This window comes from Physcomitrium patens, chromosome 4, assembly GCF_059467195.1.
Source record: "Physcomitrium patens ecotype Gransden chromosome 4, ASM5946719v1, whole genome shotgun sequence".
In the NCBI taxonomy this organism is placed as follows: domain Eukaryota; kingdom Viridiplantae; phylum Streptophyta; class Bryopsida; order Funariales; family Funariaceae; genus Physcomitrium; species Physcomitrium patens.
In genome coordinates this window covers 2503795-2530196 of record NC_143413.1, presented here as the reverse complement: position 1 = coordinate 2530196, position 26402 = coordinate 2503795, and the positions used below count along the sequence as shown (strand labels likewise).

Genomic DNA, 26402 nt, shown 5'->3' with positions numbered 1-26402 from the left:
GCTTAATATCAATGGCTACTGAATCTTCAATGGTCATGGCACGTACCTGATTCAGGAAGTCAACATCAATTGACACAATAGTAGCATAAAGCTGAAATTACTTTGGCTTCAACAATGTCATACATTGTTGATCAAACGTTACTTCTCCAACCTTTGATACAAGATATGATCTCCTCGATAAGGCATCAGATAGTCCTTGCTGCTTTCCACGTCGATAAGTGATAACAAAATCGAACCTAGATAGCAACATATTCTACTGAGCTTGACGTCGATTTAGAACTCGAGCCAACATGAAATACTCCAAATTCTTGTGATCTGTGTATACAATCATTGGGTGTGCAGCTCCTTTAAGAAAGTGTTGCCATTCTTGGAAAGAATCCACTATAGCAAGAAGTTCCTTATCGTGGATCTCATAATTGATTTCAGCAGCAGAGAACTTTCGAGAATAGAATGCAACCGGATGGAGCTTCTTGTCTTCTCTCATTTGTGAAAGTACAGCTCCCAAAGCAAAATCCAAAGCATCAGTTTTCAAATAAAAGGCCTTTGTAAAGTCTGGATGTACCAAGATTGGAGCCGTAGTAAATGCGATCTTCAGGTCTTGAAACGCCTTCTCCGCTAGAGATCCCCATTCCAGCTTATCCTTGCTTGTCAACCAAGTGAGAGGAGCAGCAACTTGAGAGTAATTCTTGATGAATATCCGATAGAAGTTGGCAAAACCAAGAAAGCATTGTACGTCTCTAACCATCTTCGGAACCTCCCAAGATACAATTACTTCTACCTTCTTGGGGTCCATCTTCAAGCCTTCCGTAGTCACAACAAACCCCAGAAACTCCATCTCTATTTGGTGAAATTAACACTTCTCCAACTTGGCATATAGTCCTCGCTCGCGTAGTTTCTCCAAGACCAAACGAACATGCTTTTCATGCTCTTCTTTGTTTTTGGAAAATATCAAAATATCATCTAAATAAATGACAACAAAATCGTCAAGGTGTTCTCGGAAAATGTCATTTATCATATGTTGAAAGATCGCTAGAGCATTGATAAGACCAAAGGACATGACATTATACTCAAAATGGCCATACCTTGTACGAAACGTTGTCTTCCACTCATCTCCTTCCTTGATTTGTATGAGGTTGTAAGCTCTCCTTAGATCAATTTTTGTAAAGATCCTTGCACATCCAAGTTGTTCTAAGAGACCAGAAATCAAGGATAACAGGTAACGATTCTTCTTTCTTACCTTGTTGAGGCCTTGATAGTCCACGCATATCCGCAACGAGCCATCTTTCTTCTTCACAAATAAGATGGGTGCTCCAATTGATGTTTATGAATGACGGATGAAGTTCTTGGCTAGATTCTCGTCAATGTACTTCGGTAACTCCGCCAACTCTGTCTGCAATAGATTGTAGATTGGTCCAAAACGCAGTTGTGCTCCTTCCTGCAAGTCTATGGTGCAATCATATGGTCGGTGTTCCGGTAGCATGTCGACATTCTTCTTTTAAAACACATCTTTAAAATCTTTATATTGCTTGGGTATACTTGCTGTCGAGATCTTCTCCTTGGTAGTTAGAGCCACATTAATGACAAACGGTGTGCCTTCCTTGGACGATCTTATAAACGCTCTTGCTCTAATGAATAAGGATTTCTCTATTCGGGGTTTTCTACTAGGCTTGCTCTTGGGTGGTTTTGTGGGAAAGGTCATCTTCTGCAACCTCCAATCTATGGATGGGTTATACTTTTCCAACCAGGAAAGACCAAGAATAATAGGATTTGATGAGGTTCTAATAATATTGAAAATAATATGACTACTATGGCCCTTAAACGTCACTTCTATAGGTTCTGATTCATGGGTGACACTACTAGACAATAAAGGTCGCCCATCTATGACCTCGACATGAACAGGTTTGGATTTTTGTACTAAAGGGATCTTATGACACTTCGCAAATTCTTTGTCTAAGCAACAAGCAGATGCTCCTGAATCTAATAATGCTAAGGTTCTCAGTTTTTGAGGGCCAATAAGCAAAGGGATTGTAAAGCAAAGGGCAGGTTGAGCATAAAGAAAGGAACCTGGTTGTTGTTGCAATATTTCACTGTCCAGCCGCACGGTTCCTATTGTGGCTGGGCATCCTCGTTATCCTGAATAAACGTGCCCCTAGTCTTGACAATACGTCGATTTTGCTTCTTGGGGTAGTTTCCAACTTTGTGGCCTTCTTTACCGCAATACAAGCATAGATCTTCCTCCATGCGCCGCTTTTTTTCTTCTAGGGTAAGGGATTTGACACGTACCGCATCAATTTGCATGTCTTCTACCTCTGAATGTGAATTCATACTGCTTACCGACATAGTTGGGGCGTGGCAAACTGTATGTTATCTTGAACGTTGATCTTGGCAGCGTTGGAATAGGCGATTATCGCACTTCACAGCTTGGCTAATAGCTTCATTGAGCATTCGTAGATCAGGAAGAGTTAACAGCAAATCCTTCACATCGTCCCTTAAACCCCAATAGAATTGACTCATCAATGCTTCTTTGTCCCAATTGATGTCACATACTAATTGCCTGAAGTTTGATACATAGACTGACATAGAGTGCATCCCTTGTCGTAGTGACCAGATCTTTGTTGTAGCCCATCGAACCTTGTCGTATTCACCAAATGCTTTTGCAAACACCTCCTAAAAGATTTCAAAGTTGTTTAGTATAGACAATCGTTTCTCAAACAAAGGAGCAAACCATGATAGAGCTTGCCTTGTAAGTAAGGTTCCAACAAGCCCAACACGTGACTCCTTCGTTGGATAGCGTTTGGGCTGAAAAACTGTTATCAACCTAATTTGATTGATAAATCCTCGAAACTTGGAACGCGTACCATCGAACTTATCCGGAAGGCTAACTCGTGGCTCCTTATGTTATAGAACCAGTGGTGCTTGTCGAACGTGAGGCAAAGTTGCTTCTCCAAGTACAGAAGTTTGACGCTGGTGCAACCTAGATTGTGCCATCCCAAATGCTCCATCATTATGAAGCCTTGCCACGACTCCTTCAATCTCTGCAGTTCTTTGCGATAACGTAGCGAGGGCATTCATGATAGCATCCAACTTGGACTCCAAACTTTCCGTCATACTAATGTCTTGGTGTCCAGCCATTCTAAGAGAAGGACAGAAATGACTCTACAAGAAGACAATATTGGTTTAGAGGAGGGTACTCCGCAACCTCTAAAATGCCTTAAGAGCTTCTAGAAATGAAGTAATCTACTCTCTCCAAGAAGAATAAGATTCCAATATTGTAACAAAAGAAGTATCAGTTTAGAGGAGGATAATTCGCAACCTCTAAAATGCTAGTATACTTCCAAGCAAAGGGGTAATCCGCACTCTAACGAGGAAGAAACTAGCTCTGATATCTGAGGTGAGTGAAGTCTCGACAAACTGTCACGGACACAGAAATACATGCTCAAGATCTAACAAGAAGTTCAAGAAAAACTAGCAAGAACTAGATTAATCAGATGAATACAAGAACAACACCAGAGAGGTGAGCTAGAGCTCCAAGAGATGTGTTGTTGAGACTGAAGAACTCTTCAGCCTCGATTCCAATATATACTCATATTTAGGAAGCTTCTAGAAGATTCCAGAGACTTGCTTCTAGAAGGTTCTAGAAACTTATCTGTAGAAGGTTCTAAGGACTATATCCCTAACATCTTCTACTAACTAAGAAGCTTCTAGAAGGTTTCCGAGACTTGCTTCTAGAAGGTTCTAGAAACTTGTCTCTAAAAGGTTCTAAGGACTATGTCCCTAACACTATCTTCATTCATTCATATAGATATCCTAACTACTTTTTTTGCTACCAAAACTCTTCTTCAATCTCTTTTCATATAAGATTTATATATTATATGTCTTAAATATCAAATTAAAAAACTATAATTTATTAAGCCTATGGTTCTTTATAATTCATATCTTTAATAGTTTAACAAAATTCAACTAAACTTCTAAAATAAAATAAAAGAACTTAAGAAATTTTATTGAATTTTGAAGATTGTAAACTATTTATTCTTAAATTAATATTTTTAATTTTTTAAATGATTATTATTTTTTAAAGACAATATACTATTTTTTTTTGTAGAAATTTTTATTTAATATGAAATTAAAAAAAATATTTCTTTAATTTCTATTTTTGAATTTATTAAAATAATATATTATAGAAATAGAAAAAAACTTTGAGATTCTATTTTCAATAAAATTAAGAATAGATTTACAACTATTGTAAATATTCATGAAATTTTCAATATTTTTAGATAAAAAATCTCATATATTATTAAAATCAACTACAAAAGTGTTATTTCTATGTCAATGAAAGAAGTCACGAATGAAATTAAATGCCTATGCCAAAAAGTGGTACAATTGAAAGAAGTAAGTAGATCAATCTTACAATTGAATCTAATAAGTTTTACTATTAGAAGTATAAGAAAGGTAAGGATTAATATGCCAAAGAATATAGATGGAATAAGAACAAAATTTTGAAGATTTTTAGAAAAAATCAAGATCTATTTAAGATTACATTCTTTTCAATATTTTCATAGATTTACTCAAGTTAGATTTATAAATTTACTCTTATGTCGAAATATTTTTTCTTACTTTGCAACTTTGACAGAAAAGGATTCACAACTCTTTTATAATTTAAATTCATTCTTGAGAGTATTTATAGCCATATTTGAAGAAAATGATTTAAAAAATGTAGTAAAGACTAATTTTCTAAATTTATAATAATGAATATATTTAATTATCATATGTGTTATTGAATTCCAAAACCTTGCTTACAATGTAGTTTAGAATGATATATAGTTCTTATCAAAATTTTAATATAGAATAAAGGATAGTATTAAAGATTTATTATTAAAAATATCAAAAATAAATTCATAAAATAAATTATTACTCAAGTTTTTATATGTGGTAATTAAATTTTTAAAAGATACTAAGAACAAATATTTGGATTGAATGGAATAAGTCAAATCATGACAATGATTGCTAAGTTTTTACAAACTTATTCATTAAGGCGAAAACCAATACAAATTAATATAATATATTTCAAATTTCTCACTAAATAAGAAAAGATTTGATATTTTCATGAAGGATTCTACTTATATTATAGATAGTTTAAGTATGTCATTTAATAATATCTAAAAAAGAAATGTAGTTACAAAATTATGAGTATGGTTGCAAAAAACAAATATGTAAAAAAATAAGTTTGTTTGACTACAATAGACATTTTACGATTAAAATCTTGTGCAATATCTAATAAAAGTCCTATTATCTCTTCAAATCCATCACCTTGCATTACAATAGATGTCTGTTTAAGATTAAAAAATTACAAATCCTTTTTTTTGTTAGATTTAAGAACTTTGGCTTCTTTTATTAACAAAGACTTTATTAAAAAAATATAAAATATTTTTAATAAAAAAAAACTATACATATACATGTAGAAGTTATAGATAGTTTTTTGTTGTCTTTTAGAGATGTTATTTATAAAACCTTTCTTTTAGAAGTAGCAAAAAATTATCATAATAGCTTTGTAATATTCAACATAGTTAGATCTCTTTTTAATCCAATCATTTTAAGTTTATTGTGGCTAAAAAAATATAGTCCTCAAATAGATTAGATTTTGTATAATCTTAATTTTTTCCATAGAATAATCTAAATTTTTTTAATCTAAGTAGAAAGTCATAAGTCTAATACAACCAATTGTTTATTTGTATGTACAAGAGTATTCTTGTATGTTGCAAAAGAAAGATTATTTTTATTTATTTATTTATGCCACATCTATTTTTATGGTAGAAAAATTTAAGTAGCATTTTAAATAAAATTATCAAGATATTTTAAAAAAAAAAATTAGATAATTTTTCAAAGCATTGTTCTTTAAGAAAGAGCTCAATTTCCATTTAAATCAATCTATAGCTTATTAAAAAATAAATTGGCTATACTATCAAATTACATTATAAGAATCTAATAAAGAATTTTATACTACATTCTAAATCTCCAACACAAGCTCCTATCTTGTTTATGAAGAAAAAAGATGGATCATTACAGATGTTTGTGGATTATCAAGGATTCAATAAGATCACCATCAAGAACAAATATCTCTTACCTTTAATATTGAAACTTCTTAATTAATTTAATCAAGTAAAATTCTATAAAAAAAAATAAGTTTGTAAGAACTATATAATTTGATATGTATAAAAAAATAAAAATATCTTAATCAAATCCTAATTAAAATATAAATAAATTCTAAAAACTTATAATGAAATATTAAAGATATCATATTCAAATCTAAAATATATTTTAATCAAATTCTAATCAAATCTTAAGTAATTTTGATCAAATTCTATATTAGTTTTAAAACCTCAATGACTTATGAATTAAACTATTGATCTTGCTTTGAAATTTGTATATATTTAAATCTATTATTTAATAAAAAGCATACAAATTTTAAAAAGAAACAAGCTTATAAATTAGAATAAATAGCTCCTAATCTACTTAGATGTTTTTCATCTTCTTTCTCTAATCTTAATGTTAATTTATAAGCTAAAATAGCTCTTTATTATTTTCTCTTAAATTTTTTGAAAATATTTCAAACCAAATTTATTATTAATTCACAAAAAATCATTTCAATCCAAATGGAAAATTTCTTGATATTGTTAAAACCATTACTAATTCTTAAAATTTAATCTCCAAGATTCTAATCCAATAAAATATTAATAAATTTTAATTTAACCATTTTATTAATCTCTAATTTACGAAGAATTATTAAAAATAAGTAGATTTACAAATCTAAAATTTTGACTTATCAATTTGTTACAATGTTGAGAAAATTCTATAAAATTTAAACTATTTTCTAATTTAAAAAATCCAAAAACATGCTAAATAACCTCATGTTGCAAAGTTCTCTCAAAATTAATGTCTATTCAAATTATTTAAAATCAACGATCAAACAAACCTTATAATTTATTATTTTTAATTTTCTCTCCAATCAACAAAAAAAACCTTGTAATTGCTGCATTTGTGCAATTTAATGCCTTGGGATTCAATTCCAATATTAATTCACAATCACTCCTCTCTAAATATCAATTTCTAATTTTTTAGGTAATTTTTGCTAAAGACTACATGTTACTTCTATCTAAACATGCTTATTATATAAATTTTGGTAATCTAATTTTTTTTTCTCTTATTTATGATTCTATAAAGTAAATGAAAGTCATTTTTATTTTTTTAAAAAATATTAACACTAAATATTTTATTATCTGCATATTTTTTACTTATATTTTCAAAATAATTTTATATTATATTATTAAATTAAGCTTTTCTATTAAATAATATTTTTTTATTTAATAGTTATATTATAATATAATTAAATATTATTCATAATTTCTAAGAAGATTGTCTATCTTATTTATAAAGAATAAAAATAAAAATAAAAATAAAATAATTATAGATGTATGTAAATTATCAAGTATTTAACAAGACTATTATTAAAAATAAGAATTTTTTATCTTTTATATAAAGATATCTTGATTAATAAAATCAAGAAAATATCTATATAAAATTAGATCTACTAAGAGCATATAACTTGATATATATCAAAAAAAAAGATGAATAAAAGATTATATTTTGGACCAAATATAGACATTTTTAATGTAATATCATACATTTTGGACTTCCAAATGTACCAAATATTATTCAATATTTAATAAATAATTTTTTTAAAGAATTGTAGATGATTCTTTTGTTTTTAATTTAAACAACATTTTAATCTATTCTATAGATACATAAGAATGTGAACTTCATGCTTGACATGTGTTACAAAAATTTAGAAATATAAGATTATATGCCAAGATGGAGAAGGGTGTAATTCATACAATTCAAGTTTATTTCTTAGGATATATCATTTCAAATGATGGTTTTATAGTGGATCATAAAAAATTTCAATTATTATAAATTAAAAGATTCCAAAAATAATATAAGACGTGTAATTTTTTAAAATTAGCCAATACCTATCAAATTTTTATCAAAAAGTTATAGTTCTACTTATACATTTGACTTACAAAGATAAAATTGAGTAGAATAAAGAAATTCAAGTAGTATTTGAAACTTTAAAGATAGCTTTTGTTACAATCTAAATCTTATATTGTGTTAGTTTTTCTAAGGTATTTTTTATAAAATATATATATATATTAGACTTTGCCTTAGGTATAATATTATTACAAATAGAATTAAATGAAAAACTTTATCTTCTAGCTTTTTATTCAAAAAAAGTTTTTAGCAACTTACATCAATAATGAGATCTATAGTAAAAAGTTTCTTAAAAGTGTGGATTTATTTTTAAAATGGCACTATTATATAGAAGGTGCTTCTAATCTAATGATATTTTATATATCTTACAAGAATCTCAGCTATTTTATTTTAACATGTAATATAAATTATTATCAAATTCATTGGAGCATGTCTTTACTTAGATTTGTATTCAATGTTGTTTATCAATGAAAATACCAATAAGATTTTTTAAATGCCTTTTTTATACATTCTTATCTTGCATTAAATGAAAGAAATGCAATCTTTGATGAACAAAAAATAATTTTTTTGATTCTAGCTTAATTATATTTAAACAATAAAATTTATATTTAATGCTGATTTAATATTTTTTGATTAAGTTTAAGCAATTATGTCCTCACATGTTCTTATGAATAATATTAAAAATAATTCTTTAAAATCTTATGATATTTCTAAGTTTGAATTGAAGAATAGATTCATTTATTTTGAAGGACATTTATATGTTCTAAAAGATAAAATACAATTACATATTTTTTAAGCTTCTGAATTTTTTTTAATTGTAAGACATTTTAGATACAACAAGACCTTTGAATAAATATTATGAGATTTTTAGTGGTGTCAAATTTAAAAAGAAGTACAAGAATTTATATAATCATATGATGTTTGTTTAAAATTAAAAATTTCTTATCATCAGCTTTAAGGACTTTTTTAGCCATTACTTATACAAAAACAACTGTAGTCATTTGTTTCTTTAGACTTTATTATGAATCTTTTAATTTCAAGCTCTTATAATTTAATATTTTTCATATTAGATTGCTTCACTAAAATTACATATATTTTTATCATATACAAAGATTATCACAAGTAAAGTAACAATTAGATTCTTTTTTCATAATATATATTCTTATTATAAATCTCTAAATGATATTATGTTAAATAGAAGGACTCAATTTGTATCTAAATTTTAGAGAATTTTTTTCAAGATATTGAGAGTAAATATAAAAATAATTTTTGTTCTTCTAACATCAAACTAAGGTGCAAATAAAAAGAAAAAAATAAATTTTGGAAAAATATTTTAGATATACTATCAACTATTATTAAGATGATTGGATAAATCTTTTGCCATTGGTAGAATTTGTCTATAATATCACAATACATTCTTCTATTCAACAAATATCTTACTTTGCTGACTATGATTATTATCCATAACTTCATACTTTTAATTTTTTATAAGTTAATAGACTTTATTAGTATTGGAGTATCACAAGAATTTTTGTTTTTTTAGGATTTTGTTATGATTCTTGTCATTCATACTCTATTAACTTATAAATATCAAATAAATATTTTTAGCAAAGACTCTTAAATATTTGCTTCAATATCTCATGATAATATATATCTTTATAATATATAGTAAAAGAGAAAAAATTAAAAGACTATAATTTAAGATTTTTTAAGGATTTTACTTCTCAAATACCAAAATTATATAATATATTTATTAAAAAACAATATTTTATTCAAAATGTTGTCAATTCTCAATCAATAATAATTGAATGCACCAAAAATTATTATTGCTATAAAATTTTTGATATAGAACACAATATCAATCATATTTATAATTTTTATTGTATACCACTTATAACTTATTTTATCTTTTATTATATTTTATATATTTTACTTAATTAAATTGTTAGAAATACACATTATATTTTTTTTCTTCTAATGTATTTTATTAATAAGACATATTTTATTAAAAAAATTGATATATATATATATATATATATATATATATATATTTTAATTCATAATTTTTTATATTTATTTTTTACAATTTTTTACTAGTTTATTTTTATTATTTTTATTTTTATGTAACCTTTAATTTATAAATAATATTTAATTACATGAATTTATGGTAGTTTTGAAATTGATTAGATATTTTTAAATTATTTTATATTTTATAATATATTTTGATATTTTATCATATTCCAATATTTTTCAATATTTCATATTATTTTTGTTCTGAAACTATTTCTATCTTATTTTTTTTGTATTTTGTATTTTTTCTTGTAATCTAATCAATCATATTTTCTTTAAACAACATTGAAAGTAAAATATGTCACATTTAATATATTTTTATTTCAATTATAAATTAAAAATTATGCATATTTTAAAGTATATATTTTAATATATATATATATATATATATATATGAGTTCTGAAACAAATTTAAAAGAATACCTTTCTATGTAGTAAAGTCTCTCTTGATATATCTATATATATATATATAGAGAGAGAGAGAGAGAGAGAGACATGGTTACTTTTTCTTTATCCATTTATGTCACTAAAGTGGTAATAAAAACACTTCTTAAATAAACAATAAAACAATTCATCAATAAATACAATTCTTTGTAAATGTGATTTTTTTCAACATTTCGTACTTTTTAAAAGGAATTATTGAAATATGAATTTTTAAAGACATATTTGAGATAAAAACTTGTAAAATTTCAAATCATTTATAGTCATGTGTTCATATGTGATTTAAAATAAGATGCTTTTATTGTTTTATATTTTGACAAATAATTCTTTAATATACCACACAATCTTCAAATCATTGAGTGTCATACTTCAAACCATGTTTTAATATACGTACAATGCCACCAAAGAAAGTAATATTGTAAGAAATTATTTTAACTTTTTGTGGTGGGTACTATTATGCTCCATTGAGATCTCTGCTCTGTTTTGGAACTTGTTATAAAATATGAAATTGAGAAAAAATTGCAACATATTACAAGTATTCTATGATTTTCGAACAACAAATTTTAACCTTTTGTCAAAGAACTCAATGCTTTGAAAAGAAAACATTGTAGATATCAAACTATATCTTCCAAAATAATCATTTATTCAATTAAATTTCTGGTAATTAATTATTTTAAGTAAATAAAATGTAAACAGAATGGTATCGTCTTGACATCTTGGTCCAAAAGGTTAAATATTAAACTCTTGCTCGCCCCCAATTAAGCCAAAAGACAACTTCCTCGAACTCGTCGTCCTACGTGGCAAGCCAGGAAAGCAAAAGCATCTTCTCTCGAGGTGCCAGGTCAACATTCCAACGTGCCCACCAATCCACAACCCTGAATCCGCCAGCTGTATAAAGCCAGCTGTGTCACAGTTTTGCAAAACCCCCTGGCCCCGTTCACACATCAACCTCCACCAATGACCCGCAGGTGGCAGTCACCACGATGAAATTATTCCATGCTGACACCGCTGCCAGCGAGGCACTAGCACGACTATCGGAAGCAAGATAACCTGCCCGGTATAGAGGGACAGGATATCAATTGAGACTGGGGAGGGGCGGGGGGCAAAAGCCTGGGGGCCAGGGGGGAAGCTGTTCCGTGGGCCCATACTTTGTCATGTCCTCGATTCGACCTTTAATGGTGCAGTTGTGTGTTCCGAATGAGAAGTGTGATGGGCACCAGAATTAAAAAATAATAATGATAATAATAATAATAATAATAATAATAACACAAACACAAACAAAAGGAGTGAAAGAGAGGAGGAAGGAAAGGAAGGTTGAGAGGTCAAGGTAGCAACAGCCGTGCCGACAACATGGAGGCGATGGTGTAAATTATTTTGCCTGGGGAGGAGGAGGAGGTGGAGAGCATAAACCTGCACCGCCGGTGACGGGAGCCGTGAATTTCGTCTTTTGGTGTTCCGTCTCCTTTTCAATGGAGTAATTGTGGTGCTGGTTGGTCATGACGAGTTGGTCTCCTCCGCCAGATTGGTGTTTTTTTTTCGTCACTTGGTGTTTTATACGCGCAAGAATCTTGCGTTTTTCTGCTCTTCTCCGCAATCTCGGCTACTATCCAGCTCCTGCGCCGTTGGATTTCCTGGTGGTTTTGCTTTACCGCTAGCGCTGGATTCTCCCCTCATTGCCGGTTTTGAATGGGGGAGCAGGTCATGAGTGTTACTTGCGCCAGCGGGTCCAAGTGGTCTATGAAGGCATGCTCGTAGTTGGTCCAAGTGATGCGACATTGTTTGTCTCATCTTTCCCCGAATCTCCTCTGGTTGGTCCATCTGGTCGCTTTGTTGAGCTGAGGCTGCGGGACCGTCGTTCAAGACGGGTTTGTAGGTACGGTCAGCGGGGCTGTAGAATTATCAGCATAATGTGGATTGAGAGATTATGAGATTGTGAGGGCATTGATTCGAGCGTGGTGGCTTTCACTGCGCATCTGTTGGCGTGAAGCCGCTTTCGCGCGGGCTGGAGTGTTTTAGAAAGGGAAGGTGTGACGTGTGATGGATGTGATCCGAGGTTCGGAAGAGTGTTAAGAGGAGAGACTGTTTCGTAAACTCGACACTGGAGTTTTTTGGAAGTTTTGTGGTGGAGAAACAGTTGTATTGGTTGTGTGGCGGGGGAATGCTTATTGAGGGAGTGAATGATTTGCCTGTCAAATTTTCGCCTAGGGTTGGTACATCGCCAATTACTCTGGTTCCTGACTCCACTTATCAGGTCTTTTGCCAGTGAAGGTCAGGGACATGCCTGTTTCTGGGCCTCGCGGGTTATGTTTTTTGTTTATCTATCTATTTTATGTTTTTCATTTTCCATTTCTCATGAGAGCTTCATGTGTTTCGCTTCCAGTCTTGGTACTGGTGTTGCTTATGTCTCGTCTTCATGTATAGTTTTTCGGAGAGGTGCGAGCGCGTGCAGTGATTATCGCCTTAATTTTCATAGTTAAACTTTCTTGGTCAAGAAAAGATGAAGCGAGTATTAATTTCACATTGAACATTCTTGTTAGACTGGTCAAGAACTAAACGTTGCCAAGCAATCTGTAAATGAGCTTGGAAGTCATAGCTAATACAACACTGACTTGCGTACTTGTTTTTGAATCAAGCGCAGGAAGAGGATGCTAGACAGCTGAAAGGACAGCGTTCGAGAATTAGTTCACAGGCTCGGGTGATGTTGCTGTTTTCCAAATCACACCATGAAAGATTCAGATGAAAGCAGGTTCAGTGACCGCTTCGGGATCATTTGCACTTTACTCTAGCAGAGGCAAGAATCCTTTATGTTGGTTGACTGTTCGCAAAATCGTCGAAGTGGAAAGACATACGAGTTTGGGATTCTGGACTCTCCTGACGGAGAACAGTTCTCATCTGGAAATCTGCTTCCAGCGGCATGCTAGAATTGCGATTGTGCAAAAGCCAGATTAAGGTAGGAATATTGATGGGAAAAGTAGGTCGGGGAAGTGATAAAAACAATTCTGGTTGTTTTGCGAGCTTGGAGGTTTCGTAGGTCGTGTGGGTGGATCACGGGAAAATCTTATGGCTACGCTACTAAAGCTAGTTGAGGTTACTTGGGGTTAGGAATGGCTTGTTCTGGGGAACTTGAGCAAGATGGAGCCTCAGAGGATGGGAAAAAGAGGCTAGATTTCTCGTTTATTTCGAATCGTCTCGCTGATGAGCTCTGACAACAAGTAGGAGGATTATAAGGGTGGCTGTTAAAGTGCTTTACATAATCTTCTTCAACAGAATGATGGAACAATTAGTGAACTTCGTGATACGGCCTCCAAGGTAACTTTTTTATTTCAAAACATTCCTGTTTCCTGCTGTTAATGACATTTAAATATGACTCTCATTATCATTTGTTAATAATTGTTTTATTTTATGGTTCGTATGTTGCTCTTGTATATTGTGCATTTTTCTGAAAGTAATCTCTCGATACTGGTGTTGAATAGTCATCAGTAAGCGTCTCCTTAACAGCGTTGTAATGCAGTTTTTTCAAGGATGTCAGAAGCATGCACAAACAATATGGATGATGATGATGACCATCTCTAAATTTGAGCCCAAAATACTTTGCACTTACTCATATGTGTGTTTGAACGGTTCTCATTGATTTCGCAGAGCAGATTATAGTCCATCTTTTGACTTACTTTCGCAAGAATTTCTTCTCAAAAGTCGGAAGTTCACGCGGAAAGACCTTCAGGCAGGTTCTCTCTTACTTTCTGGTTGGTTTGAACATTTTGAGTGTCACCATGCCAAGTAAAGGTCCAAATTTTAATCTTTAAAAATTAAATTATTGCTCATCTTTTTCTACTCTTTGGACAATGAGGCCTTATAAGCATGCACAGATGCTTGGTATTTAGCATACGGTGGTTTAATTAATTATGTTTCTTGTTTTATTTTGTTTTGTTTTGTTTTTTTTTACATTTCGAGATACCTTCAATAAGTAAAGCCTTTCCAAAGAATGAGTCCCAGTTAGTATAACACTAGTCTGCTTCTGCTACATAATATCTTGTAGGTTTTGAATAGCAGAGGGCATGTACTACAATGTAGTCACTACACTCCCCTGTCTCCGCTCGAAGATGAACCACTTCCTTGCGTTATCTACTGTCATGGCAACAGGTTAGTCATAACTGTATGATTGCTAACTGTAACAAATTACTTCATTCTTCACGTCTGTGTTTCAGATTTATTCTCTGTTGTTTTTTTCAAATTACCTCAGAATTTTTTTATTTGCAAAATGCCCCTTAATTTGTTGAGTATTCTTTTGTTGAGTTTTTTGGTGCACCCTTCTAGTCCTAAGGTGATCTGCAATGGTTGGTAAAGCATATCGCGGGAAGCGATTAAAATAGACGGCAGTCTATTACTCTATGTTTCCTGGTTTAGGTAATTTATGATATATGTATATGAATGTGTAAATGTGCAGTGGCTGCCGAGCTGATGCAAATGAAGCAGCCATTGTACTCCTGCCATGTAATATAACGGTTTTTACGTTAGACTTCTCAGGCTCAGGTTTATCTGATGGCAACTATGTCAGCTTGGGCTGGAATGAGGTACTAAGACAGTGCTTATTATTACTATTTATTTGAAAGGTTTTTCTTTCCTTCTAGGTGGGATGAACTTCCTTTTTTCTTTTTTCTTTTTTCTTTTTTTTTTTTTTTTTTTGAATAACAATTTTCTAAGCATTTATGCAGAAAGGTTTTCTAGGCGTCGTACTTACTTCCCCGTCAGTTTAATATGGATTCTCCTAGTCCAGTTTAGAATGAGAGTTGTCTAATACAAAAAGATGCCCCATATCAAAGCTAAAAACATGGGGCATTCATGTGGTTACGTCTGATTTGCAATGAATCGTTTATAATGTGTACAGAAGGATGATTTAAAAGCGGTTGTAAATCATTTGCGGACTGACGAAAAAGTATCTCGTATTGGTCTATGGGGTCGATCTATGGGGGCTGTCACCTGGTACTATGTTCACTGCACTCACGATCCATGAAATATTGTCGTGTGAGTTATGCTTGGAGTCACCTACATAATAACTTCTGCCATGCTTCAGGGTTTGCATAAACAAGAGCATCCATAGATTCTCAATGCGTATTTTCTTGCGTAATTTTGAATGTCATAGTCGCATCAAGCATTTCCTTTTAGGAGCTTTTTATGTGACCTGAGACAGTTTTGTTGTCTACTGCAGCCTTATGTATGGAGCTCAAGACCCATCCATAGCTTGCATGGTCCTGGACAGCCCTTTTGCAAATCTCAACAACCTCATGATGGAACTTGTTGATGTGTACAAGATTCGCCTTCCAAAGTTCACGGTAATACTGTTTGTGCTTAAGGTTTAATGTTGGGTTTATTCACTCTTTATCATATCTAAGACATGCAAACAACATTATGTCAGATAGAATATGCATGTTGGGAGTAATGACAGCCTCCTCGTTTCAGTTCGAAAACATGACAATCTCCGTTTCAGTATGTTTCACAAGTATGGGATGCTGATGTTTTTCATGCATTCAGGTAAAGGTGGCTGTGCAATACATGCGGAAGGCCATACAAAAGAAGGCCCATTTTGACATCATGGACCTTGACGCAGTACCGGTTAGTGCAGGAAAACTTCATATTCGCATCTTGTTCTTTTTTTTACTCTAAAATCAGTGAATGCACACGAGACGAAGTGTGTAACATCATCCTTGGAATTTGGAGGACATATTCCACTAATTAATTGTAAAACCAAGGCGTTTTCTCGAATACACAGCTGTGGCATGAGGCTTTGAATAAGACTTGTTCTTTTATTCGTTTTTAGTTGGACAGAGCATACATCAAGTTTTCAATTTATACGTATCTTGAATAACTGGGTTTTTTCGTCTTGTTTCTTCACGGTGTTTGATTTTCTCTAGATCTTCAGTGATGCATTCTCAAGTAGCTTTTGCGTGTCTGTAAAGAATTGTATTTTGTGTTCATTGTTTCTAGGTGGCCAAGAAATGTTTTATTCCGGCTCTTTTTGGGCATGCAACAGACGACGCCTTCATACATTCTCGTCACTCTGAAATTATTTTTAAGGATTATATAGTAAGTCTCACCTCCCAATGCTTTCTATCTTATGCTTCTCTCCACTTTGTTTTAAGGCGTAAATGCGATAAAAAGATCGAGGTTGCTTTTGCTATTGAAAGTCCCAACATCACAGGAAGTTGAGCTTGCCGAACACTTTTCGGATCAAGTTACCGAGACTAAACGTCTTGACTATTGACGTTCTCATTCATAGAATGGAACACTTTCACTGCCCTCTCAGTATATGGATACGTCTAGTGTAATCTACTTCCAACTTCTAGATACAAGAACAACTCTGTACGAGTAAGTCTAATGGAATCACTTCCAGGCATTTCTAATCGTATCAAGTGTATTTATTTGAATATTAAATGCAATATGATCGTTCGATGTAGGGTGACAAGAACATAATCAAGTTTGATGGTGACCATAATTCCCCACGGCCTCAGTTCTACTATGATTCCATCGCGATCTTTCTCTATAACGTTTTGCGACCTCCTGACGCACTAGTCGTTATTCCAGAAGCTGTACCTGAACTACAGTTCTATGATGATGCACTGGATCTTAATGATGTAGATGAGGTAAGTTTTCTCGTACTGATTTTCACATTATGACTTTCAAAATTGCAGCGTTTGCAGCTAGAAATCTCAACGAGTATGTTGTGTTATTTTGAGGTATATGAGATATTTCAATAATAACTCGTTTGAAATATTTTGTTCATTATAGGATACCCTGTTTGAGATGTTGAGGGCAGTCCGACCATCTTCCTCCAACACTGGGTCGTCTCCTGCTGGTTGTACTAGCTCCAACAGTACGTTTTTCAACCCAACTTCTGGGCATATCTTTCTGAGAAAACTCAAATCCAAACTCGCGACTTTGCTTCAGAATATACTTTACCTTTCGTACGTACTTGTTTGTCAGATGTTTAACTCTAACTTTTGGTCACAACTGTGTGAATTATACATACACAAAACAACGTATCCGCATAATAATTAGTGTTTCACCTCTACTTGGGGATTTTGGAACAGGCTTAGGTTCAGAGTCCAAAGAGGAATCACTCTCACAAACACGATCACGATGGCAGATGAGTCGAACTGTGGTAAGGGTCTTTTAATGTTCTGTGTCACTTCCGAACAGCTAATTGTCCTGCCCTTTATACATGTTTTCATCTTCTCCTGTAGTATTCGTGAGCCAGCTACTTCTTTCACACTTTTCCCTCCCTGATTTTCATCTACTGTGGATGGTATTTGTTTTCAAATTGCTGGATATTTTTTTCTTTGTGGAATAAGTTATGAAAGGTATTGAGTGCTTTCCGTTCCAGTTGCTGTGAGATCCTAAGTAATTAAGTTGCTTGTGCAGGTACCTGTGGAACTCACGGGCAACGACAATCTTTCTAGCATCAAAGATATCGACAGCGATGGGTTCGAAGGCACGTGTTCTTTCACAGAGGTACTCATTATTCAGTTTGTAGTCTATTGGAGATTAATCTGTATAGTGGTTCGTCCAGTTCTGGTCTACTGTTACGTGCTCTGGGAAACCGTGATGGTTTATTCTAACCCTTGATTTGTTCTTTGCAGGGGTCTGAGAATGCAGATCACCCCAGCCATGCCAACACCATGTCATTGAATGAGGGTGACAAATGCTGGGCTCCTCGTGTTGTTGGTGCTGGACATGCTTCTCCCAGCTGTGAGCAGTCATTTGCCTATGCACCTTCCAATTCTGACGATGAAGACCGGGTAAACTTCATCTGCTGCAGACATTGAAGAGATGCTTTGATCATCTGTTTTACCTTTTTTGATTGATCAGCTTTTCAGTCCTACATGAATTAGAAACAAGTTAAAATTTAGTTTATGTTGTTGAATCCTTCATTTGAACACCACAAACATTACGGAATGTAATGACAATTACAATGGGGAATTTTTGGGTTCTGTTGCAGATGGTTCTTGAGGCTATTGCAGCTTCTCTTCATGATGTAGACACAAAGGAAGCGGAGCAGAAGAGCAGGAATGAAGCTGTACGGCATGTGGTTACTGCATCAACAAACAGCAGCAGACTTGATACATTTAGGCAGCGTTTGAGGTCAACTGTTTTTAGGGCTGCTCGTCGCAATGACTCGAAATGAACTTTAGTTATGTCATTCATTCCAATAGTTGCCTTTATTAGCTCCTTATGGCATGTCAAGGTCACGTGTATGCAGTCTCTTTTCTTTATTAAGAATTTTATTGTGCATAGAAAGGCAAAGAGTTGTGCCTCTTGTAAAGTATGAAAAAAAGTGCTAATTGTATCTTTCTGTGAGCGTTTTGCCGATCAAGATTTGCTGAACATTGCGGTCACTGATATTCCGATTAATGTTGACGGATGATGGTCTCTCATCTCCGAATTCCTCGTGAAGCAAACAATTAGCCCTCCATGTTTGAGAAAGTTGTCTTTTAATGAAAGGAACGCTTATTCCGGATGAAGATATTCAAATATACAACCCGAACAAACTTGCTAATTAACGAGCTGATGAAGTAACTGTAGCCTCAATCTTGTTGTCAGTGTGTGGTTTTAGCATACTTAGGTCCACGTTTTCCATTTAAATTCCTTATCCCTAAGCGTAGATCATTTTTTGTAGCTTCAACAATCCAATGATAACTACAATGACGTAGACGTGGGCGGAGCGTTGTCACCTGATGAGCATCGGAATTTACTCACTCGAGAGGGGTTACCTCGGGGTGACAATCTAAACGGAGACTGAGCACGCGCTGAACGCAAGACTCCAAGCTATCACAGAAGGTAAGAGCTCCAATTGGAGGTTATGGAACAGGCCTGGCCAATGCTGAGTTCAGTTAGCCACCAATCCAAAGGATATCTTCAAAAGCTGTTCTGGACTCCAGACCAATGAGCAATGACACAGTGGACGAGGCTTTCAGGGGAGCAAAAGCGAAAGAGTAGTTGGGTCACGACATCTGGTTGGAAGGCGACGAAACCTTGGACAAATCATCCGAGTCCATGTCCAGCAGACCGTGGGTTGGTCCACGTCGATGGCCTGCCAGTCTTTGAGGGAATCAAAGGACAGTGAGAAGAAACGGACTGCCGCCAGTGGCGATTCTGTGCAATCACGAATCAGGAAGGCTGGATCGCAACCAGTTCCATCGCCGCGACATCCACAAGCTCGCATGGCCAGTTCAGAGCCGTTCATTGCCCTCGCAGAACTCTAGGATTCGTCATCGCCCCTCAGACTGTTATCTCCCGCCCTGCTTCCCGAGATATGATTCCCCTATATCAGGGGTAATGAATTTAACTGCTCTGGAGCCTGTCCCCCCCCCCCCCCCCCCTGTAATCCAAAAGCTACCCTATTTAAAGTATCTTTCATGTCTCCATTCCACGGATCAATATTGCCAAGGTCTCAGTTCTGTGCTCAGAGCACCCACACTACCACAATCTTCTTCTTTGGGAATTATAATGAACTTCTGAATCTCAGTATTTTTCTTTTTTTTCTTTTTTCTTTTTTCTTTTTTTTTAATGATGAATAGAGGGTTCATGAATCTGTGCAACAATGAACTGGGGAATCACACCCTTTTACGTCATGCACGTCGGTTCTCCTTTGAATTGTACGTGTACTTTAACTTATTGTGCGTGTATAAGTTTCATTGCTTGTTAAGGATCATGAGACAAACATATGGATTTTTGAAGGTTTTTGATGTATTGTGCAAGTGGAGTCAAATTCGACAGCACAAAGTAAGATTGAGAAGCCATTAGGTGTGGAAACCTAACACCTAATTTCTACCTCTAATTATGCACCATTTTAAGACCTGTTTCGAAAACTAAAAGGTGAAAATGAGTTTTGATATGAGACCCATAAATGCATCCCACAAGGGAAATTTCTGACTTACTGCAGACGATAGGAAAATGATAAAAAGGACAGTGTTGTAAGTATGCAAAGCACTTTTTCGTGGGCTTTTAGCTTGGTCCCTATCTGGACTTTGCTTTTATTGGTCCCCATCGCATCCACATCAACCAACAATGTGTGGATTCCAGAGTTTCAGACTCTCAATCATGGTGAGACCCACACAGGACCTGCTTTTCCTTTTTTTTTAAGGGGGGAGGCTTCTGACTCCTTTATCCTACGCCTCAAAAAATAAAAAGAGCGCCTGTGAATACAAAGCGTCAGAAAAAAACGCTACTGTTACTTTAAAAAATATATTAAAAAAATAAAAAATCTTTGCCACCGTTTGGAGATTTTTCTCTCTTACAGGTTTCTCCATTGACAAGGTAAAACCCAGGACAGTGACCAGGCAAGAAGGTGGGGTAGTTAATAAAAATAAAAATTCAGCCAAAGCCTAGTGACAAAGTAAGTAGTTGTTGGTGCATGTACTTGGCATTCACTTATATTCACATGTTCACTCCCATTTATTTATCCTCAAAATACGTTTTTTTTATTGCCATCCCCCCCCCCCCCACATCACACCATTGGAGGGAATCCCGAAGTGCCGCTGGATTTTACAAGAGAAAAAAGACGAAGTATCTACCTTCAGAGACAGCATAATATGGAAAGTGCAGAAAGGACTCCATGTAGTGCAGAAAAAGAGAAAGACAGAGAGGAGATGCATGGATTTGGCACAGGCAACGCAGCAAAGAGAGCAAAGAGGGTTAACTTAAGCCAGATTATCCACAGACATGAGAGTCGGAGTGAAGGAAATTATCATGCCTAGAGTGCAACTCTTATAGGGAGATAGATAGATATATAGATGCTCCCCCACTCCCCTCAATGCTTTGACTTGCCTGCTCAGGCTCGCTCAGCCAATGCTGGCCCTGGCTTTTGGCTTATCCAACCACGAGCCGGAATTGAGGAGGAGGTGGGGGGGGGGGGGGGAGTTGATGTGTCTCGGGGGTCTCGAGAGGGAGAGAGCAGTGAAGTGAAGTAAGTGCCCGAATAGTAATTGGTGGGTACTCGCACCTCGCTCAGTTTCGCACCTCGCTTGTGCCCACTTTTGCCCACTTTCGGAGACGACCCAACTCGACGCTTCGCCCCCCTTCGCTGCTGCCTGACTGACACTGCTTTTTGCATGCATCATGCACCGGCAACTGCACGCCTGCCCTCCCTCTTCGCCATTGCCATCGCGGGGGTAGAGGATTGAAACCCTATGCAGACGGACGGACCCCCTTTCCCGAATTGGCTGGCTCCCGCCTTGTCTCTTCTCTGGGTCGCATGAGGGTGCAGTCTGCACTAGGATCTTGCTTCTCGGTGCGTTGCTTTTGGTTTCGCGTGCATTGCTGTGTGTGGAGATTGAGTTTCGGTGCGTGGGTTTTTTTGTGCTCGGTTGTCGTTCTTTTTTTGTACTGAGTTTTGTGAAGCGTGTGGTGGAGTGAGTGGGGATGTTGCGGAGTGGGAGAGAGAAAAAGTGCTGGTGAGGTGTAGTGCGGGTTGGGATTGGGTGTTTTGGAATTGCATGTTACAGAGTTTGACGCGTTTGGGAATGAGATGGGAGTGGATTCATGTAGCCTCGGGCTGTTATTTTCGAATGTAGAGGTCGCGAGGGGAAAGCGAGAGTGATGCCGAGCCTATCTTGGTTGGCAAGAAATTGAATTTTTGCAACGAATGAATTGGGGCCTTATTTTGGGGCTGTGTGGTGAAATAGTTTTAGATATTTCTGCCACGCCGGGTGCAATCGTGGTTTTCGTTCTGGGAATTGATACATCTTGGTGCGTTGCGTACAGCTTCACATTTGAGCAGCTGTTCATGAATGGACTGCACATTGGACTCGCTGTTGATTTGTCACGGCGTGGTGGCTTTACGTGCGTGAGGGATATTTCTTTGCGAGCGTTTGTAATTCTGAGAGTTGATCATTTGTTGCATGTCTTAGCGGACACATGAGAGGCAACTTCTGTCGCAAGAAACGGTCGAGAGACGCGTCTCTGGCGCGCACATTGTTTCTCTCACCGAATATTCGAGGATTCTGTCGTGGAGGAGTGTAGTTATGGCGGCGGGAGCGACATCCTCCTCACCACCGTGCCCTGTCTTCAAGCAGCCGCAGCCGGTTAATCCTAATAGCTTGCCGTTCTTCAGTCGTATTTCAGAGGATATTCTCGTGAACGTATTTGCGCGGCTTGAGCAAGACCCCCGTGACCTAGCGCGTCTGGCATGCGTCTGCCGCCGCTTTAAGAATGTGATCCGAACCAACTGCTGGCGCCACCAGTGCATGCGTGTGGTGCCTACTGTGGTCAATGAGCTTATGTCGCAACAACTGCAGAAGCGCGACCTACTTGGCGAGCCGCCTGGAGGTTGGGGTAGTTTGCAGAAGATTCTTGTGTGCTGTCCTGGTCTCCAACATGCCGGGGTAATGCTTGAGAGCTGGGACTTTGGTCTCGACCGTGAGCTCGGCAGTTCTGATGAATACTACCCCCAATATCAATCAGAGCCATCACGAGGTTTTGACTCTGTTGTTTCTTCCGATCTTTCGACATCTGTTGGCAAGGAGCAAGTTCCCTCAGAGCCTGCCATTGAGAGTGTTACCACCTTAGGTTTTAAACGAAAGAAGATGATTGAGTTTGGTGAAGAGGGTACCAGAGCTGACGGTCCGATCAAGCACATGAAGCAAGGAGGCCTGCATTACCACAACAAGGTAATGCAAGATCACAGAATTCTGTCCAGCTATAGGCGTATCGAACCCGTAAGCCATCAAGGGGCTGCCGATCTTCACCAACCACCAGTTAACAAACTACTCGAAGAAACATCTGGGAACGGTGAGTATGATTGTAATGATAACCACAAAGGTGCACATCTTGCGAAAGGTTCCTGGAGTTTGACGCGCGAACAGGGCAACAAGTTGCTGGCAAGCAGGTAAAAAAACAAGTCCCCTCATTTCATCATGTCGTTGTACACTATCCAGTTCACATAGTAACGTTTTCTAGTGAGATGGCATCACGTTAAAGTCAGGTTCGAAGAGGAATCAATTTTCGGCATAGACACTTCTCTACGAGCTCTATTAGAAAGACTACTTTCCAACCCTAGTTCTCCGATCCACAACCTAGACTTCTCTCTCTCTCTCTCTCATTTCTACATGTAGAAGCGTTTCGTACCACGTCTCAGCTTGGCGAGCTTCAATTGCGAAACTTTGGATATTTTGGCAGGTTCCGAGACGATAGCCTCTTCATCTGCGATTGGCCAGGGTGTTGTCATCAAGGAGAGAAACGAGTGTACAAGCTCTTTCGAGGTATTTTCAAGAACTTCAAACAATCACATGTTTGGAGAAACCTCAAGGATCAGGGATGCAGGCACACAAACCTTTCGTGTGCCTTCTGTTCCTCGCGGAAGACATTTGACATGGTAACTAGTTTCTGTTTACGCCGTTCCTTTGAGTATCATGAGGATGGCGAACCCGTGGTTCGAGCATACGTCTGCGAAAACGGTCATGTGGCGGGTGCGTGGACCGACCGTCCTTTGTATAACATGTGACGTTCAGGAAAAGACCCCTCCTGTTCTTTAAGATCGATATGTTCAATGTAGTGCAACAATCGCTAAGGCTACTCCAAGGCCACTTCAGATTTGCTTATTCTCATTTTGCACACAGCTTGAGCACGTTCGACCTCTTCACATTCCATATCTAGGAACTTTCTGCCCGGAAGATGATTTTGGTAATGTTGATTATATATCTTTCGATGAAAGCTCTAGGAGTATGTTGATACGCAAAGTGAATTTGCGGTAGAGGACTGCTATAACTGTCTCCTCAATCACCATCGGTTATCCTTTCCCGATTCAAGTAATATTTATAAGGTTCATATCTTGTTGTGACTAAGAGTAAAATTGGTGATCTGAACCGATGGACAATTTCTATCAGTTTTTTGAGGCTATTCCAGGTTTCAGATTTTGATACGATGTCAATTGAAGTGGGGTTTGCTGCTGTCTATTGATTTGAGGTAAGCCGTAATTCTTTGTTTTGTCATGTCATGTCATGTAAGTCTTCGTTTTTTTAATTATTGTAGACGTTTTCCTGAAAAGCAAGTTTATAACTTTCAAAAAATCATGTAATAATCTGTGTCTAAATTTGGTACAACACACCTTACCACGCTCATTAGAGAATTGAACGATGTGTCATGGGCATGATTACGTAGATTCGGTAAGGCGTAACCTGACAATCATCACGGGAATTTTTCACATATTCACTTCTCTCATGCAATCGTCAGAGACTTCTAGAATATGAGTAGACCCAACGTCTTAATTGTCTGTATCGTAATGAAAGATAAAGTAGAAAGCAAGCCATATCTGCCCAACATCTGAACAATCAGGCTACTCATCGTCTAACCGCTGGATTCATGTTGAAGATTTATATGTCTCGTTTTTCAGGCCAGCGGAGCACTTGCCTTGTCTTCAAGAGTTCTAGATGGTTGAAAAATCAACGTTTAGTTGCGCACCATTGTTGTCGTGAAAAATGCTTTCAAGGTTAATGAATTCTATGATTAAGAATAGATATTTAAGATTGTGTTGCGCGGTGCCGTATCCGAGGACGAGAGATTGACAAAGTGTAACCCAGCGTCCAGTAGTGCTGTGTTGTAAGGAAGTTGCTTGGGGGAGAATCGTCTCAGGAACAGAATGCAATTCATAAGTTAGTGTTTATGGAGAGCATGTCTGCTCTGTTGATAGTGAATAGATTTGATCGGTTTTTCGGGGTGAGTAAGATGGTTCATGTCGGCAATTCTCTAAGAAGACGGATGCGCAGTATCTCTGTAAGATGAAATCACGGATACTCACAATAAGGTACAGAATTCACGATGAAGATGGCCTTTTCCTTGCTTTCAAGTGTGAACTAGATTATCCCGCAAACTCAACCATGGCATCATATCCTTGGTGAAAGTTCAGAGGGGTCTCACATTCTAGTCTACGACTGCAGAGAGTACCATGGGGGAGGCTGAGGAACGCCAATCGGGAATATAAGGGCCATTTCGCGACGGCTTTGGCATCGCACATGGTGGTCAGAGTTTGGTGGCCATAGATTCGGCGTTGCCACAGTGCAGCCTCACATTCAGTTCAGTTGTGGATGTCGTTGGAAGGCTGATGGGATTGGAGGCCAGGTACACACAATGCACACAATTCGGAAACATGGAGTACATTTCGGCCTCTGAAAACATCAAAAAAACCTACAGAAGCACCTCAAATCCCATTTCTAACCCCTTCTGGATTGAGGCCTGGCTACTAACACAGCGTACCGCAGTTGCCACTGTGGAGTTTGTTTTCAGGATATTGCAGCGACATAAAACAGAATAGTATATCTCTCATAGAATACTGCCACTGGCATGAACTTACACTAGGGGTCCTACTCTGCTGTTGTTCAAGATATTGCTGTGTACATTAAGCATTAGAACCAACATCAAGTAGTGGAAACCTCTACTTTCAAACCCATATACCTCATTGCCGCCAATAGCCATAGTTGGGTACCAGAGATGAGGTTGTAACGGATGATATTTGCTCAAAGGACTACACCCTTATCCATCACTAAGCATAACATAATGCTCTTAGTATATGCAATAACAAAGGCTACAAGGGAAGATATGTAGAGTACATAGGATTGGGAAGAGTGACAAGGAATGAAGAAAGAAAGAAAGAAGAGGAAATGGATCCATGTAAGGTTGGAAGGGCCTTATGATAAATAAGGATTTGTTTGCAAGATTGTTTTCCATTCTAGAATAGGTATTTGAATATTTGTCTAAGTTGGGTTTTTTACTTATTTCAAAGTAAATTAAACTAGTTTTTTTTATACTTGAATTAATACAAGTAGAAGTCATATTGTATTAATGATATTAGCAATATTTAT

General features: G+C 36.0%; 2 protein-coding genes and 1 long non-coding RNA gene across 18 annotated transcripts; all 3 read left to right on the top strand.

Moving 5' to 3' along the window:
- Window positions 1–12319: 12319 nt before the first annotated feature.
- Window positions 12320–18922, top strand: LOC112281756 (uncharacterized). 15 transcript variants are annotated; one of them, XM_024518617.2, is made up of 16 exons: window positions 12453–12822; window positions 13193–13504; window positions 13657–13863; window positions 14194–14275; window positions 14591–14694; window positions 14999–15125; window positions 15440–15534; window positions 15761–15884; window positions 16084–16164; window positions 16537–16635; window positions 17007–17192; window positions 17338–17422; window positions 17640–17710; window positions 17971–18060; window positions 18189–18347; window positions 18548–18922. In XM_024518617.2, exons 3-16 carry the CDS (start codon window positions 13823–13825, stop codon window positions 18731–18733), a joined length of 1530 nt encoding a protein of 509 aa, XP_024374385.1. In that variant the 5' UTR covers window positions 12453–12822; window positions 13193–13504; window positions 13657–13822; the 3' UTR covers window positions 18734–18922. The 15 variants fall into 15 exon arrangements, 14 of the variants coding, with proteins under 14 accessions (XP_024374388.1, XP_024374385.1, XP_024374396.1 ...); XM_090249476.1 differs by having other exon boundaries at window positions 12520–12760; XM_024518620.3 differs by lacking the exon at window positions 12453–12822 and adding an exon at window positions 12320–12427 and having other exon boundaries at window positions 13193–13863.
- A 2543-nt stretch (window positions 18923–21465) lies between these two features.
- LOC112281884 (phytochrome A-associated F-box protein) lies at window positions 21466–24385 on the top strand. Of its 2 annotated transcripts, none has more exons than XM_024518870.3 (3): window positions 21466–21838; window positions 22458–23434; window positions 23725–24385. In XM_024518870.3, the coding sequence occupies exons 1-3, from the start codon at window positions 21803–21805 to the stop codon at window positions 24047–24049; spliced, it is 1338 nt and encodes a 445-aa protein (XP_024374638.1). In that variant the 5' UTR covers window positions 21466–21802; the 3' UTR covers window positions 24050–24385. The 2 variants fall into 2 exon arrangements, with proteins under 2 accessions (XP_024374638.1, XP_024374639.1); XM_024518871.3 differs by having other exon boundaries at window positions 21625–21838; window positions 22312–23434.
- Window positions 24386–24454: 69 nt separating this feature from the next.
- LOC149989345 (uncharacterized) lies at window positions 24455–26009 on the top strand. The gene is made up of 2 exons (XR_016502477.1): window positions 24455–25348; window positions 25482–26009. It is a non-coding gene; the product is annotated as an uncharacterized LOC149989345 (long non-coding RNA).
- Window positions 26010–26402: the final 393 nt, after the last annotated feature.

Excerpts from the sequence above, each read along its gene's own strand:
- LOC112281884 (XM_024518870.3), top strand. The coding sequence starts at position 21,803 with ATGAGGGTGCAGTCTGCACTAGGATCTTGCTTCTCG. Across the intron at positions 21,839-22,457 it reads CACTAGGATCTTGCTTCTCG|CGGACACATGAGAGGCAACT; the intron begins GTGCGTTGCTTT and ends TGCATGTCTTAG. Across the intron at positions 23,435-23,724 it reads AACAAGTTGCTGGCAAGCAG|GTTCCGAGACGATAGCCTCT; the intron begins GTAAAAAAACAA and ends ATATTTTGGCAG.
- LOC112281756 (XM_024518620.3), top strand. The coding sequence starts at position 13,823 with ATGATGGAACAATTAGTGAACTTCGTGATACGGCCTCCAAG. Across the intron at positions 14,276-14,590 it reads TCACGCGGAAAGACCTTCAG|GTTTTGAATAGCAGAGGGCA; the intron begins GCAGGTTCTCTC and ends AATATCTTGTAG. Across the intron at positions 14,695-14,998 it reads ATCTACTGTCATGGCAACAG|TGGCTGCCGAGCTGATGCAA; the intron begins GTTAGTCATAAC and ends GTAAATGTGCAG.